Raw genomic sequence first — 15,675 nt, forward strand, 5'->3', positions numbered from 1 at the left:
TCTTGACCCCTTTCTCAAACACTGGTATTATTATCCCTTTTTTTTCCAGTCTTCTGATACTGGTACACATTTGTGTTTCCATTACACTTTAGTAGTCGGTACAACCATTGCATACCAACAGATCCAGCAGACTTTATCATTTCCACACTGATTTCATCCATCCCTGTTGTTTTTCCTATCTTCATCTTTTGTACTGCTAACTCCACCTCCAGCATTGTTATATCATCCTCTGTTGTTAAGTCCTCACACTGTATTGCTTCTATCTCCCCTGTGCAGTTGTTCACATTCAATAGCTTATCAAAATACTTCTTCCATCCTTATCTCTTCTGGCTGTGTTAACAATTCCCCATCTTCCTTTTCACTAGCTTTGTGATAACTCTTTCTGTCCTCTTACTTCTTGTTAGTCCATAGAGCATCCTTTTACTGCCACTTACATCCACTTCCATTTTTTGTGTAAATTCTTCCCAAATCTTCTTCTCTTCTTCTCCTACCACCTTCTTACATTTCCATTTGCTGTTGAGATACTTCCTTTGGCTTTCTTCTGTTTGATCTCAGTTCCATTCTCGCCAGACTGTCTTCTTTTCTTTCACCACTTTCCTCACTTCCTCATTCCACCATTCCACTCATTCCACCTTTTCTTTCACTCTTGTAGATATCCTGCCACAAGCACTCTCTGCTGCACTAACAAATGTATTTTTAAAATTGGCCCACTCCTCTTCTACATTTTCCACTTCAGTAACTGGGATGGAGAGTTGCTATAGTAGCCCCTGTGTATAAAGGAAAGGGTGATAGACATAAAGCTGAAAATTACAGGCCAGTAAGTTTGACATGCATTGTATGTAAGGTTTGGGAAGGCATTGTTTCTGATTATATTAGACATGTTTGCAAAATTAATAACTGGTTCAATACAAGGCAATTCGGTTTTAGGAAAGGTTATTCCACTGAAGCTCAACTTATAGGATTCCAGCAAGATATAGCAGATATTTTGGATTCAGGAGGTCAAATGGACTGTATCGCGATTGACCTGTCTAAAGCATTTGATAGGGTGGATCATGGGAGACTACTGGCAAAAATGAGTGCAATTGGACTAGACAAAAGAGTGACTGAATGGGTTGCTATATTTCTAGAAAATAGATCTCAGAGAATTAGGGTAGGTGAAGCTTTATCTGACCCTGTAATAATTAAGAGGGGAATTCCTCAAGGCAGTATTATCGGACCTTTATGTTTTCTTATATATATAAATGATATGAGTAAAGGAGTGGAATCCGAGGTAAGGCTTTTTGCGGATGATGTTATTCTCTATAGAGTGATAAATAAGTTACAAGATTGTGAGCAACTGCAGTGTGACCTCGAAAATGTTGTGAGATGGACAGCAGGCAATGGTATGATGATAAACGGGGTTGAAAGTCAGGTTGTGAGTTTCACAAATAGGAAAAGTCCTCTCAGTTTTAATTACTGCGTTGATGGGGTGAAAGTTCCTTTTGGGGATCATTGTAAGTATCTAGGTGTTAATATAAGGAAAGATCTTCATTGGGGTAATCACATAAATGGGATTGTAAATAAAGGGTACCGATCTCTGCACATGGTTATGAGGGTGTTTAGGGGTTGTAGTAAGGATGTAAAGGAGAGGGCATATAAGTCTCTGGTAAGACCCCAACTAGAGTATGGTTCCAGTGTATGGGACCCTCACCAGAATTACCTGATTCAAGAACTGGAAAAAATCCAAAGAAAAGCAGCTCGATTTGTTCTGGGTGATTTCCGACAAAAGAGTAGCGTTACAAAAATGTTGCAATGTTTGGGTTGGGAAGAATTGAGAGAAAGAAGAAGAGCTGCTCGACTAAGTGGTATGTTACAAGTAACTATTCTCATTTTGGTTCCGTATTGAAGTTGACGTATGTCTCAAGTATTATTACAATATTATAAGTCCACCTGTTCAATACAATACAATATGATCCACTATTTCATATGGTCAAATATCTTTTATACATAATACATAAAAGTCAAAGGTACATGTTTCACCCTCCTTACGGGCATCATCAGCCTATATCAATCTTAAAAATAATACATATACTTATAAATTATAGGTTAAAATGTTGAAAAATGATTTCGTATATTTGACCATATGAAATAGTGGATCATATTGTATTGTATTGAACAGGTGGACTTATAATATTGTAATAATACTTGAGACATAAGTGGTATGTTCCGAGCTGTCAGCAGAGAGTTGGCGTGGAATGACATTAGTAGACAAATAAGTTTGAATGGCGTTTATAAAAGTAGGAAAGATCACAATATGAAGATAAAGTTGAAATTCAAGAGGACAAACTGGGGCAAATATTCATTTATAGGAAAGGGAGTTAGGGATTGGAATAACTTGCCAAGGGAGACGTTCAATAAATTTCCAATTTCTTTGAAATCATTTAGGAAAAGGCTAGGAAAGCAACAGATAGGGAATCTGCCACCTGGGCAACTGCCCTAAATGCAGATCAGTATTGATTGATCCTGAAAATTTTCCTGTACATTTCTGTCTTTCAATTTATGTACTTTTATTTTGCTTTCTATTATCTCTTTTAGCTTTTCCATTTTTCCCAACCATAATTTTGCAACCACAACTCTATAGTCCCCATCAAATGCTTCTCCTAGTAAAGCTGTTATATCCACCAACTTCTTGCGATTTGTCCTTTCCACCAAAAAGTATTCAATTACTGATTTTGCTCTTCTATCACCCCACCCATATCTCATAATTTTCGAAACCATGTATTCGCCACTATAAGTCCATTCCTTTCACAGAAGTCCACTAATTCCTCTCCTTCATGATTTTTTCCCCCATATCCATGCGGTCCAATGACGTCTTCCTTTCCTTGTCTCTTGTTTCCGACCTATGCATTCAGATCTCCCATAATAACCACTTCCACACCTGAAATTTCTCTTTCTACTTTCTCCAAGAAACCTTCAATATCTTCTTACCTGTTTCCAGTCTGTGTTGCATACACTTGTATGAAGTCCATCACTTCATTCTTCATCTTTAGTCTAATCTTCATTCTTCTGTCACTCACACATTCCACCACTTCAACATACTCTCCAATTGCTTTAAAATGATTAGTTCCACTGAGTTTATTGCCTCTTGGCCACCACTCCAGTACAATGTGTATCCTTTCCTCAATATCTTCCTTCCGTAACCTTTCCATTTCACTTCACTCAGCCCCATCATTTCCACCTTCTCTTTCTCCATGAAATCTACTACTTCCTCCACCTTTCCTGTCAGGGTAATAAGATTTACTATTCCTATCTTAATGTTGGTTACTGGTCGCCCATTTCTCACAATTCCCCCAGTACCATGAGAACTGCACATCGCCTTAAGCAGGGGACGCCCTAACCTTTTCCGATGCTGATTTGCTAGTACCATATCATGTATAGACTATTATTACGATGGGTTCGCCACTCCCAAAAGCATTTTATACCTACTGCCAGGTGTTATTCTAGGCCACTCCACTGGAGTACAGATGCCTTCTGCAGCCGCTCCTCTGGAGTACAGATGCTACAAGTTTTCCTCTTCCACCACCGATGCTGTACCAAAGTCCACCTTCTCTGCCACTGATGCTGTTGGGGTCTTCACCCATGCCCTGGGCTTGGGCCCTCCATATTTGTGACCCCTGGAGAGAGGGAGTCCCAGTATTTTATTAAAGCCCCAAGGATATGGGCTGCCTGTAGGTCCATGGGTTGTATTGGGTATTTCAACCAGCCCTACTGAATTGTAGGGTCCCCCTTTCCGCCACCTGGCGACGCTCCCTCTAGGGGTTAACAGGCTCCAAAACAAAAATAATACCGGTATATCATTTCAAATATTTAGTAATAGGGTAGTTTTCATTATAGTGCATCAGGTGAAAGTAGTGAATTTCATTTTTTACTACAAAATTATTAGGAGAGCAGGAAGTAACATACAAACATGGCTTAGTGCCTGTATTCACATTACAATGATTCCTGGATTTCTGCAGTAATTCAAACCACCCCCCATGGCGCACAAGCTTCGAAGGGCCATGGCCTACTAAGCGACCGCTGCTCATCCTGAAGGCCTGCAGATTATGAGGTGTCGTGTGGTCAGCATGACGAGTCCTCTTGGCCATTATTCCTAGCTTTCCAGACCGAAGCCACCATCTCACCGTCAGATGACTCCTCAATTGTAATCACTTACGTTGAGTGGACCTCAAACCAGCCCTCAGATCCAGGTAAAAATCCCTGATCTGGCCGGGAATCAAACTTGAGGCCTCCGGGTAAGAGGCAGGCACGCTACCCCTACACTGTGGGCTGGCTTTGCAGTAACTCAGCTTACCTCAAAACTAGAACACAAGGATGAATGAATCACAGTCCAAGCTGTATACAGGACGATAAGAACATGCAAGAGAAATACATGATAGGATAGACACAATTAACAATGTAGGTAAACCATACTTCTTTGTCGATGGTGGTTGGGGTGGTGCCTAAACTAAAAGTAAGTTAACAAAAAAACTAACATGGAAATTTTTGCCTCCTCTTCACACACTTGCACTTGTATTACAAGCCTCACTACCAATAACTTTACCATGCTTCCTTTTACTTGACTGTGGCATCATAGTCGACTCATCTCATGACAAGTGTGACTGGTTTTAAACTCTTACCACCTAGGAGAGGCCCATTCCTTTCAGATCAAAACCGTAAGAAGACACACAGTAAACATTAGATCAGGGCAATATGCAGTTGTTGCTTGGGAAAAACCCAAGTACAGCATTTATTACCTGCAAGTCTACTTAAGGACTAATTAATAACTCAGAGTGGTAGTCATTGAGTTATCACGTTTCAGACATGTCTGTCTGTCTGTCTGTCTGTCTGTCTGTCTGTCTGTCTGTCTGTCTGTCTGTCTGTCTGTTAGGTCATCAGCCCAGAGGCTGGTTGGATGCTCAAATAGCATCACCAAAGGCTATGCAGTTATAGGGAAACCACAAAAACCAATGGCAGTACCAAAATGAGGCGTACTAGGCAAGATGAGGAGTGAGGTAGTTTGCCATTGCTTTCCTCACTGGGCCAGACAGTGCTATTGTAGCACAACTAACCCTATGAGCAACACCTTTCATGACACTCAGATACACTGGTTGTGCTCTGAATGTCATTAATCAGCACGACCCATACCCCAGCAGCTTCCATATTGTCACAGCCATGGATGAGACTGGGACTTCAGTGGAAGTTACACTTTGCTCTGGCCTGTGCCAAGAGATGGATGCAAAAGTACTGTAACCATCAAGAAATGACAGCAGGCAGAAGTTATACATATAATAGTGACAAAATATGTCATAATCCAATAAACATATATACCGTTAATTAAATAGGCTACTGTATTATTATTATTATTATTATTATTATTATTATTATTATTATTATTATTATTATTATTATTAGGCTGCGTGGAAATACTTTCACATTAGTAATTTTTTGGTTATACAATTTCGGTGGGTTGGTTCCATCCCGAATATATTACCGTACGCCACTGAACACAGTGACATCAGAAGAGGAAGCAATAGAAGACGAGTCAAGGAGAAACATAGATAGGGACATGGACAATCTCCACTTCTTAATTCACAGCCGTCTTTAAAGATACCGTACCGTACTTACACCTTAAAATTAGGTTTTCTGGGAATACACTGTGATGACATTAGATGACAGAAACCAAACCAAACCAAACCCCATGGCACTACAGCCCTTGAAGGGCTTTGGCCTACCAAGCGACCGCTGCTCAGCCCGAAGGCCTGCAGATTACGAGGTGTCGTGTGGTCAGCACGACGAATCCTCTCGGCCGTTATTCTTGGCTTTCTAGACCGGAGCGACATTAGATGACAGACTAAAATCAAATCTTGACAGTTATAGTGTGCCACATCAATGGCTCTACATTCAGGTGTGTTCTACAAAAGACGGTTATGACTAAAACTAAGACTACCATTTCATCAAAAAAAGAAAAGGAAAAAAAACTGGGAGTGTCACATGACGTCTAGTCCAGTACCGGTACTGTACTACCGGTAATTAAAATGGTCTCAAAAAGTAAGGTCTCTACAACTGAACATTGATCAATAATCTTGTACCATCATACATAACTATTTCTATTCTTGGAAGTAGAGTGACACTTTTTACAACTTTATATTCATAAAAGATTTGATGATGGCTGAAAAGTTGAATTACAAGGACAAGATGCACCTAGTTCTAGGCAGCAGCATCTTTGCTGGCCAAGGCTCTTATTGGGTTTTTGTGCCATGGGTTTGCTTGTGAGATGCGATGCATTTAATCCATATTTTTATCGTTCTTTTATAAAGTTCGCGTTTTATGTCGTTGAATAACAAACCGGGGGGAAAAAAAATCAGTCATTTCCTTTAAGTACGGTACAAAGGGAGTTCAGATGACCCTATAATGAATTTTTCTACTGATGGTCATCGTCTCCCTCTTAGACCTGTGAATTAGAGCATGAAGCAGTCCATTCATTTTCTTAAATGATTTTCCTAATTTAATTTCAGGTTTTCATAACTCAGCTCCCCCTGTACACGTAACTTCGATACGCAAGTTTGCATTCGTTTCCTTTTTTTTTTTTTTTTTTTTTTTTTTAAAGATTTGAACAGTACCGGTACCAGTAGTAAAATACTGCATTTATAATCGTTGAAGAATGTATTTTGTAGGCCTACTAATTGTTCATTTTTGTTTAGCATACCGTACCGGTACCGGTAGGCTTTTAGTTCTCCGAGTGTCCAAGGATATTCATACTGCCGAACTTAATAAGGCTAAATTCATTAGCGATCATTTATACGCTAATCTTTCGGAAGAGATGCCACAGACAACAATTGGTACCAAATGAAGTTAAGTAGGCCTACTGTAGGCTATTTGGTTACCTGCTACAAAACCGTTTTCGTTGCCGTCAGTCTTGATTTTCGGCTATCGTAAGTTGCTATACAGTTCTTGAACAATATCCTGTTAACTTTGTAATGTAGTTACCGTATCATTTTATTTTACTTTTTTAAAGACGAGCTGCTGATGAGGATGAAACATATTTTATTTTCGGTACCGGTACGCATAAAATACTTTTGTGATATCTAACTTCGACGGGTAATGAAGCAGACATTCCCTTCCCCTTATTCAACTCGCCACTCAACAATAATTAAAATTCAATTATCACTAAATTCATTTATAAGTTATTCGAAAATAAGGCGAACAATGCGAAAAAACACAAGATTTCTAAATCGTTGTTCGAAAAATATTATCTCAATCGTCCCTTCATAAATTACTGACAGCTTAAAGGGGACAGATTTGTCTCCAAACTTCACTAAAACGGGAACATTTGTTACTACACGTAAAGACTTTAACCCAGTAACTTAGTAGCCTATTCTTGTTATAATAATCAGCAATAACATTAATCAGTCCGTTGCAAAATGAATCTAGTAATATGCTTGCCATAAGAACTTATATTTTTCGTTCTGTACCTTTAACAACACGGCTACACAGAAAACTGCATTGCCTTTTGCGGTTAATTTGTAAGCAATGAGTATAAAAAGGCAAAGAAAAATGCATGTGCTCATTACAGGGCCGATGCCTTTTTTCCATATGAAGTACTTTCGACCGTACCGTTCCGAGTTGACGAATCAAGCCAAGCCGTGACGATCATCGACGCCGCTACCTCCGGGCAGTCGTGATGTTTGGCAACGTCGCATGCTCGACCGGTGAGGTGACAACCTGGGAGACTGCGGTATTTACAACTCCCCCGCGGGCGAGACTAGCAGTCGAGTGCTCACCTCCAGTGAAATGAAAATAAGATGACTTCTCTAATTCTGCTTGGAGATCAGTACAAAAATATTATTTTATCAGAAAACTCTCCCAAATATTATATTAAATAATACATGTGTAACCAATTACATTATCAATATACTAATCTTGCTGCTTTCTTGAGGATGCAAACACTGAAGGTGGGCAAAAGATCTATATCGCTTCTTTACTGCAGTTTTAATGTGGATAGTCCTTTAGTGTACCGTATTTGAGAGGGGCTAATTCTGTTGTTTCAATCCTTAAGAGATCAATCATCACAAGAGTATAACAAATGTTGTATGATACTTCTTAAAGATAAATTACATTGTTTATATATTGGTTTCGGATTACCTATTGATTGAAAGCGACTACACGTTTGTCTATTGCGGAATTGCTGAGGTGATACGTCTGGCTTAGAGCGAGAGATAACTATCACTCACCAAGTCAAGTGGCAAGGTCACGTAATTATATAAAATAACTGGCTATCCCTTTAGTATGTCCTTGAACCGGTCGGTCGGTCGGCGTCGTTCAGTAGAAACTTGAACAAAACCTTTCACTTCATTCTCGGCTGGCGGGGCGCCTCTTCATCGTACTCCAAATTGTCTCCACTAGTTATACGATTACAAAGATAATGACCCCATAAGAGATCAATTTTAATCGTAGTCTGAACTATAGAAAAGACACTGGATTGTAATCAGAGAAATATTATTATATTTTATTTACCACCACGCAATTATTTCAAGACCAGAGTGAGATTCATATATTTGCGATCCATGTACAGTACCTTATATTACTGTTGTAATTATTACCAGGGATAACAGTTTTCACTCGGCCTGTACGTGTATTTCTTTTCTTGTTGTATGGACATGCACATGCGATACTCCCGTCACGCTAAGGTAGACACCGCTTGCTCTACATTAAGACGTGGCAATTGCACTCACTCGATGTCTCTGTGTGTGTGCCTCTTCAACTCGGCGAAAGTGCTCCGAGGAGAGAAAAAAAAGAGGCGGTGCTCGCTTAGGGGCCCCCGCCCAGATTTAGGGAAGCGTCGCCGTTCAATTACATTGTGCCTAGTAATGATAGTCGTGTAGTGTTGCGGAATAGGGGGAGGCGGGAAGGGCCAGGGGGGAGAACTTTATTGATTTTTAGGGTGACACTGTCAACCGCCGTTGACTGTGGAGTTCACGATGGAAGACTTGCGAACGAAAAAATTCGGCGGTCGAAACTAAAAGAGCAAAAAGTAGGGGAAAAAATAAGATATTGAGTGGGAAGTCAGGACAATTTCTCAGCTAGTTTAACTGACGGTGGTGAACGTCGTCTTCCAGCGTGGCTGACTATCGTCGAGGATGTGTGCAGCCAGGACAACATGCCTGCGACCGCCGCTGCCTCCCCCAGCCGGTCGCGACTCGCTGTAAAAATGGCAGCATTCAGTGGCTTCTCGCAGGATAATTTTTGCAGAAGGCCCAAGAAGAAAATTAGTTGACACTTCTACTATTGCAACTTCACGAACACAAACGGCCCTCGCAAGAGGCAAGAAAGGTGGGCGTTTGGTTTATGTTTGAAATGTTTCAGTATCTATTTATGTGTGAGTTCGGAAAAGAAAAATGGTGAATTATATCGGAAGTACTGCTGTGCTTTTTAGCGGAGTATTATGATCGCGGTCGCTATTTGTTAAGTTATCGACTGAAATTACTTAAATATGTTGTCGGATATAAATTGGTGTTGTATTTCTATTGATATTACGATTGGACAGTGAAGTTTGACGTGTTTATCTTGCAGTGTCTAGTTTATTAATACATACTCTAAGTTGATTTTTTAAAAGACCAAGTACGGGCACCAAGAGAACAGTTTAATGTGGAAAATATTTCTAAAAATTAAAGATATGTCAAAATAAAGTGTGGAAATATAACTTTTAAAATTTATTTTAATGAAATATGTCGTACGTAGTATATTTTGTGCGGACGAGTTTGAAGATAAACATGAGCTTGACCTTGATGGTGTTTACTTGCTGCGTTTCTTGAGAAGTTATTTAGAAAAGAGGAATATCTAACCAGTGGGACTGAAATTTTTTACAGAATGAAGGAGAAATGCTCTATAAGGACGGAAATGTTTTCTGGGAATGAATTGTTTCATTTTGTGTTGCGTTATATGTCGTATTGTGTTAAGGTGTGCGTCGGTACAGGCGAGAACTTGGTGTGCACTTGGTGTTATGCGTCTAGTAAGGCGGAACATAAAAACATTCAATTTTCGCGTATTCTGACACTGACAGAATGAGACAAGGACGTGGAGGTCAACGAAATAAGAAATGTAAATTCATATTTATTTTTTTCTCTGGGTCGTGCCCAGTATACGCATAGTTTGGTGAATGATTTAATGTAGCAAGATGTGATAAACATGGTACTGCCAACTTTCAGATATTATTGTTTAGGTCAACATAACCTATTCAGGACTGTTGTAAATATCTACGTTTTCGAGCCCAGGCGTATTTGAAGCCTTGTGTAGTTATAATACTGTGTTATTTCATGTAGTGGGTATTCTGTAAAGGTGATGAGAACTGCATTTTACATTAATTTGAAATAACTTGTATTGTGTGTGCCTCTCCCACTGCATGAGTCCATTGAAAGTGCAGCTGTCATTTTAGCTGATTACTCTTTTGCGTATTTTGGATTTATATTATCCATCTTTGATTCTTAAAATTACAAAAATCACCACCATACTCAGTTTATTGAAAGATCAGTAAATCAGTTTGTATGGTTATAAAATATTTTTAATATCAGAGAGGGTAATAGTACTAAAATTAGTCATCAGCCACTTCCTTGATATTTTATTATCAACATATTATAAACTAAATATAATTATATCTCATCAGTCTATTCAGCTCAGAAATTCAGGGTTAATCCCTAGCAAACAATCTTTCATAGGGCATTACATAAATTGAAGAACGTGTAATGGTTGGCAACTACATTTAAATAAGTTCTGTAGTATCTTTTAGTTTATATCTCTTTTTTTAGAAATAGAACAGTTTTATTATTTTTAGGTATCAAATTTTAATATTTAATTTTCATTATTTCAGGCTGTAGAGGTCGTGGTGCACCACCAATCACGCTGCCAGCAACACTGGAGGACCCTGCTGCAACCTGGAAGGGACCGCCTTCCGGTTCGGAACCCCAGAACTTTGCACCCAATTCGGGGCAGAACTTTTCGGGTCCGCCGGCGGGCTTCCAGGGGCCGTCCCCTTTCCAGGGCCCGCCGGCGGGTGCTGGGTCCCCAGCTGGAGCACCCCCGTACTCTGGACCACCTCCAGGTTCGGGCACTCCCCAATATACGGCCTCTCCTGCACCTTCAGGATCTTCAACTCCCGGTCCTGGACCACCTCAGTCGGTTGGCAATGCAGGTTTTCCACCACCCCCCAACAATGGCCCTGGACCCTACAATGGTCCTGGCCCAGGACCCTTCGGATCACCATCGGCCGGTGGTCCTCAGTTCGTCGGGCGTCCGGGATCTTCTGGCCCTCCGTTCGTTGGAGGCCCTCCAGGAGGAGGCAACCCTCATTTTGCATCCCCAGGACAGCCTTTTGGTGGGCCACAATTTGGCATTCCTCCTGGCTCACCGTTTGGTCATGGACCTGGACATCCTATTCCAGGTCCCTTACCTACTCATGGCATGATGCCTGGCCAAATACCGGGACCTAATCCAGTGGACAGGATAGACCAGGGGTAAGTGTTAACTACCAACTTCATTATGTCTCTCTTCTTTCAGTGTAATTCCTAGCAATATACAAGCACCTGTGAATGCTTATTTTAGGTTAATTTTTGTTTGGAACATTTATAGACAACAGCAAATGCTTCATGAAGTGACTATATACAATATTTTGAAGTACACGATTATACTCTGTTAATGTGTTCCTGTTCTTAAATTTGAGATGCATTTAACCTATAACTCTGATCTGGTGCGAGTTTTGGAGAATCAAGTATGTGCTACACATGTGTGTCGTATGTGTGAATTTTGTTTTTTTTGTTAAAATGATATTTGTTTGTGGCGTCGACTTCTAGAGATCTTTTGCCGCTACTTGCACCGTATGATATGAACCTGCATGTAATTGGAATTGTGGAAGTGTAGAGTGTTGAATGTGAGGAAAGGAACGTTAAGGACAACACAAACACCTAGTCCCCAGGCCAGGGATAATCATTTACAATTAAAAACCCCTGACCCGCCCGGGAATCGAACCCGAAGCTGCCAGGTGACAGGCGGACGCATTGCCTACACCGTGAGGCCAGACAATTTTATGTTTAATGCTTGTTCTATATTCTTTGCATTTTGTATTATTTAACAAAGTAATTAATGTTCAGGAAAATAATGACCTATACAGGTTAATTCAAATGTAATACAGTATTTGAAAACTTTCTCATCTCCTGTGATTTTTAAGACTTTTATTTTCACATAGTTTGTTTTCAATACCACAGTTCTTCTTCATTGCCTGTTTGTAAGCTTACTTCATTGACGACCTGCGACTATTGCTTGTCATTTTTATTAGCGTTGTGGAGTTTGCTGAATGAACATTATTTTATTTATGTCCATATTTTACACACTGTATTTTTCATTTACGGTTGTAAGCAAATATTATTCTAGAATCTTATAATTTTTGTGACTGTGATCTTACAATGAAGTTAAAAACTTAGCTGTTGAGTTGGTTTTATGTTCACGAATGTGTGTTTTGTATCCATATTTGTAGAAATATCCTTTTGTTGATTCTAGACTATTAGATGTTAGTAAATTGCGTGCATGAAAACATTGTTTAAGCTACCACAATCCTTATGAAAACTGTGTATGGCTTCAGAGTGATTTGTGTTTTACTATCTTTTTTCCTTTATTTCTTCAAAGTTGCTGTTAGTGACATTCACTTCTTTTTAGTCTTCTAGACTGAAAAACAAACATTTTTCTGTGTATAAGAGATTGATGCATGCTGATTTAATCAGGGCATCCATTATTTGAGAACTGAAAACAGAGTACAAACTAGATTTCGATTTGTTCATTTTCTGCTTCCTGGTTTTCACTTTTATTTGTTGGCCATTAGTGTATACTCTATAATCTCTAGTATTCTTTTTTTTAATACTAGGTATTAGTGGTTTTAACTTTTATCTGAAGTAGAAATAATTGGCTTGCTTAATTTAGTGTATCTGTCAGAAGGATGTGTGTGTACTGTATGATTGAACGAGATCTTGCTGTGTAGAAGAGCTTCTGGTTTTTAAATTTAAAATTCTCTAATTTTTGCTATTTTTCATGTACATAACATTCTGTCTCTCTGTACACTTTGGTGGCGCTTCTATTGATCAATCACAAGTAAAAAAAGCATAGAAAAAGAGGACTTGAAACGATACTTGACGTAGCGTAGAGGAGAGAACCTTCCTTTATGCTTGCCAGGGACCCACTGACCCACCTCTTAGAAGTATTCTTATTTATATAAGAGAATTAAAATGAAGACATATGTAAATCTGAGAAATATGATCATTTTCTGTGTTGCTATTGCCCACCTGTGATGAAGACTAAGTTTCCTATTGCCTCTGATAGAGCTCACCTCATGTTTGGCCTCAGAGCTGCCATATTCGGTAAAAATAAGAAAACTGTGTAGTCAGAATTTGTCATGGTATGTGCCTGATAACCTTACTTTTTGTCACTTTGTAATTTTTATCAAACTCCAGCTAAGGTTGCTAGAAATCTGTTGGCTGCTTAGCTGCAAAACTGGGGGGCTTCCATCTTTGCTTGCCCCCAGACCAATGGTCTTGTTCAGGCTATATCCTAACCTATCCAAACCAATATTCTACTCTCGCCTTAATTCTCCAACGTTCACAAACCTTCTTTATTACTTGTAACATCGCCTGAATCATGCCATGTTGAATCTGTAACCTATTTTTCGCGAATGGCCAACGGAAGTTTTATCTATAATTTGATTGATGTAAATTTCATTTTGTTCATATAATATTTGTACTTTCATCTTATTGTATATTTCTATTCATGAAGCAACACTTTATTTTCTTTTGTATTCTTTTGATTAAATTATTACATCTAATTATCTATTGTTGTTATTGAATGTGAGCCCTGTCAGAAATATGTTACGTCCATGAAGCATTCACAAAATAGATATGATATAGATTTCCTTTCTTTATTGAAATGTGAGGCATTCTTGAAAGGAGAATTATCAGTTCACATAATTTTAACACCATTATTTTTATTTTTGGGGATAATGTTAAGCAATATTGTGCTTTTCAAAATATGATATTCAGGAACTTTCTGTTTTTATTGATTTTTGAGAAATTTGTGTTTTTTATTCCAGTTGTGTAAACTTCCATCTGCAGTAGATTTATTTGTACAAGAATAGTAAATAACAGACCATTTTTAAAATTACAAAAAAAGAAATAACCATTAAAAAGGGTTTTAGAAACTACTTATTTCAGAAGTGTGACTTCATTTGTTTGAAAGTGTCCATAACTGCTCAACAAAAGTGTGCTTACTGTTAATCTTACACTAATGTTGGAATTGTTAATTCCATTGACATATTTATGGTGCTATTCTACATTTTCATAGATTTATAGGGAAAAGAAGGTCATTCTATTGTACTGTTGTAGCTTTGGACAGTGCATTCGTAATTGACCAAATAGAAATAGACGTGTTGTATTATTATCTCATGTAGGCTAAAGTTTATCTTGATTTATTCCTTTTATTGAAACAAGTTGTATTAGCAAAGCTACATTATATAAACACATGTAAGCCTATGAAATACAAATTTGGTATAGGCCCACCTTATCTCAGCTCACGTTTAATTTGTTGAGGAGAATATATCAAGTCATTTATTAAATAGCAAAATTATCAACAAGATTTAAATTTATACTTAATTGTTATCCTCCTGACACATTTCTGAATTGTTTGTAGAAACTCAAACCCTAGATTAATGGTTGTGCTGCCACATACTTGAACAGAATGAACATACTGAATGACCATGTCACCTCTTTGGTGTATATAGTCTACCGGTAGTTCACTAATAGGCATTAATAGTGCTTTCAAGTGAGGCACTCAGCTAAGTTTTAATTTCTTTTGATCATATTAGACCACTATTTATCATCTTTGTATGTGAAAATGTTATAGACTATGGAAATTTCTGAGAAAAGAGCTTCAACATTTCAAGTTATTCTCTCAGTCCAGGGCTTTTTTTTTCTCCTTTGGCTCTATATTCTTAAGTGGTGAAAGTTTATTGAGTAAATTTGCCAGGAGCATTGTAGGAATCTTCACTGGATGTTCTAACTCATAGTAATGATCTGAGTATTCTAAAATGATGCTCTTGATTTGGAAAATCTGTGGGTACCACTGGGTGGATTGCAGTGTTTTTGCGCCTAGCAGATAACAATAGATGTAGTATGACTAAATGTAGGTGTGTGTGTTTGGCCATGAGACATTCATGACATAAATTTTTTATTAAAGTTTTTAAAGTCTGTATTAATGTCTAACAAATATGCTGTTGAATGATAGTAGTAGTAATGATGATGATGATGATGATGATGATGATGATGATGATAATAATAATAATAATAATACCAAGTAGATTGAATATGTGGTTCGGGGTATGTAGTTGTTAACTTGCATTTGGGAGATGGTGGGCTCACAGTTCACTGTCGGTAATCCGAATGATGTTTGTGGTTTTCCATTTTCATACCATGCAAATACTGAGGCTATACCTTAATTAAGACCGTGGTCGCTTCCTTCCTAGTCGTAGCTCTGTCTTATCCCATCATATGCTTTAAGCCTGTCTTTGTTGGTGTGATGCAAAACCAATATTAAAAAAAGTGGGGTGGGGGGGGGGGGGGCGGGTGAGAG

At 38.6% G+C, this 15,675-nt stretch overlaps 1 protein-coding gene across 2 annotated transcripts in view; it reads left to right on the forward strand.

Annotated features, from left to right (window-relative positions):
• Nucleotides 1–8,381: 8,381 nt before the first annotated feature.
• Nucleotides 8,382–15,675, forward strand: part of Chi (LIM domain-binding protein 2 Chi) — a 691,542-nt gene continuing 684,248 nt past the window's right edge. Inside the window, exons 1-2 of one of the 2 annotated variants that reach the window (XR_010858508.2) lie at nt 8,382–9,348; nt 10,883–11,017. Coding sequence is in view for 1 of the 2 variants with exons in the window: in XM_067135525.2 (XP_066991626.1) it covers nt 10,080–10,116; nt 10,883–11,525 (680 nt within the window). In the remaining variant the exon portion in view is untranslated. Of the gene's footprint in view, nt 9,349–9,786; nt 10,117–10,882; nt 11,526–15,675 lie in introns of those variants that run through there. The other variant, XM_067135525.2, reaches the window with a different exon arrangement.

The sequence above is a fragment of the Anabrus simplex genome, chromosome 1 (genome assembly GCF_040414725.1).
Source record: "Anabrus simplex isolate iqAnaSimp1 chromosome 1, ASM4041472v1, whole genome shotgun sequence".
Taxonomy (NCBI): domain Eukaryota; kingdom Metazoa; phylum Arthropoda; class Insecta; order Orthoptera; family Tettigoniidae; genus Anabrus; species Anabrus simplex.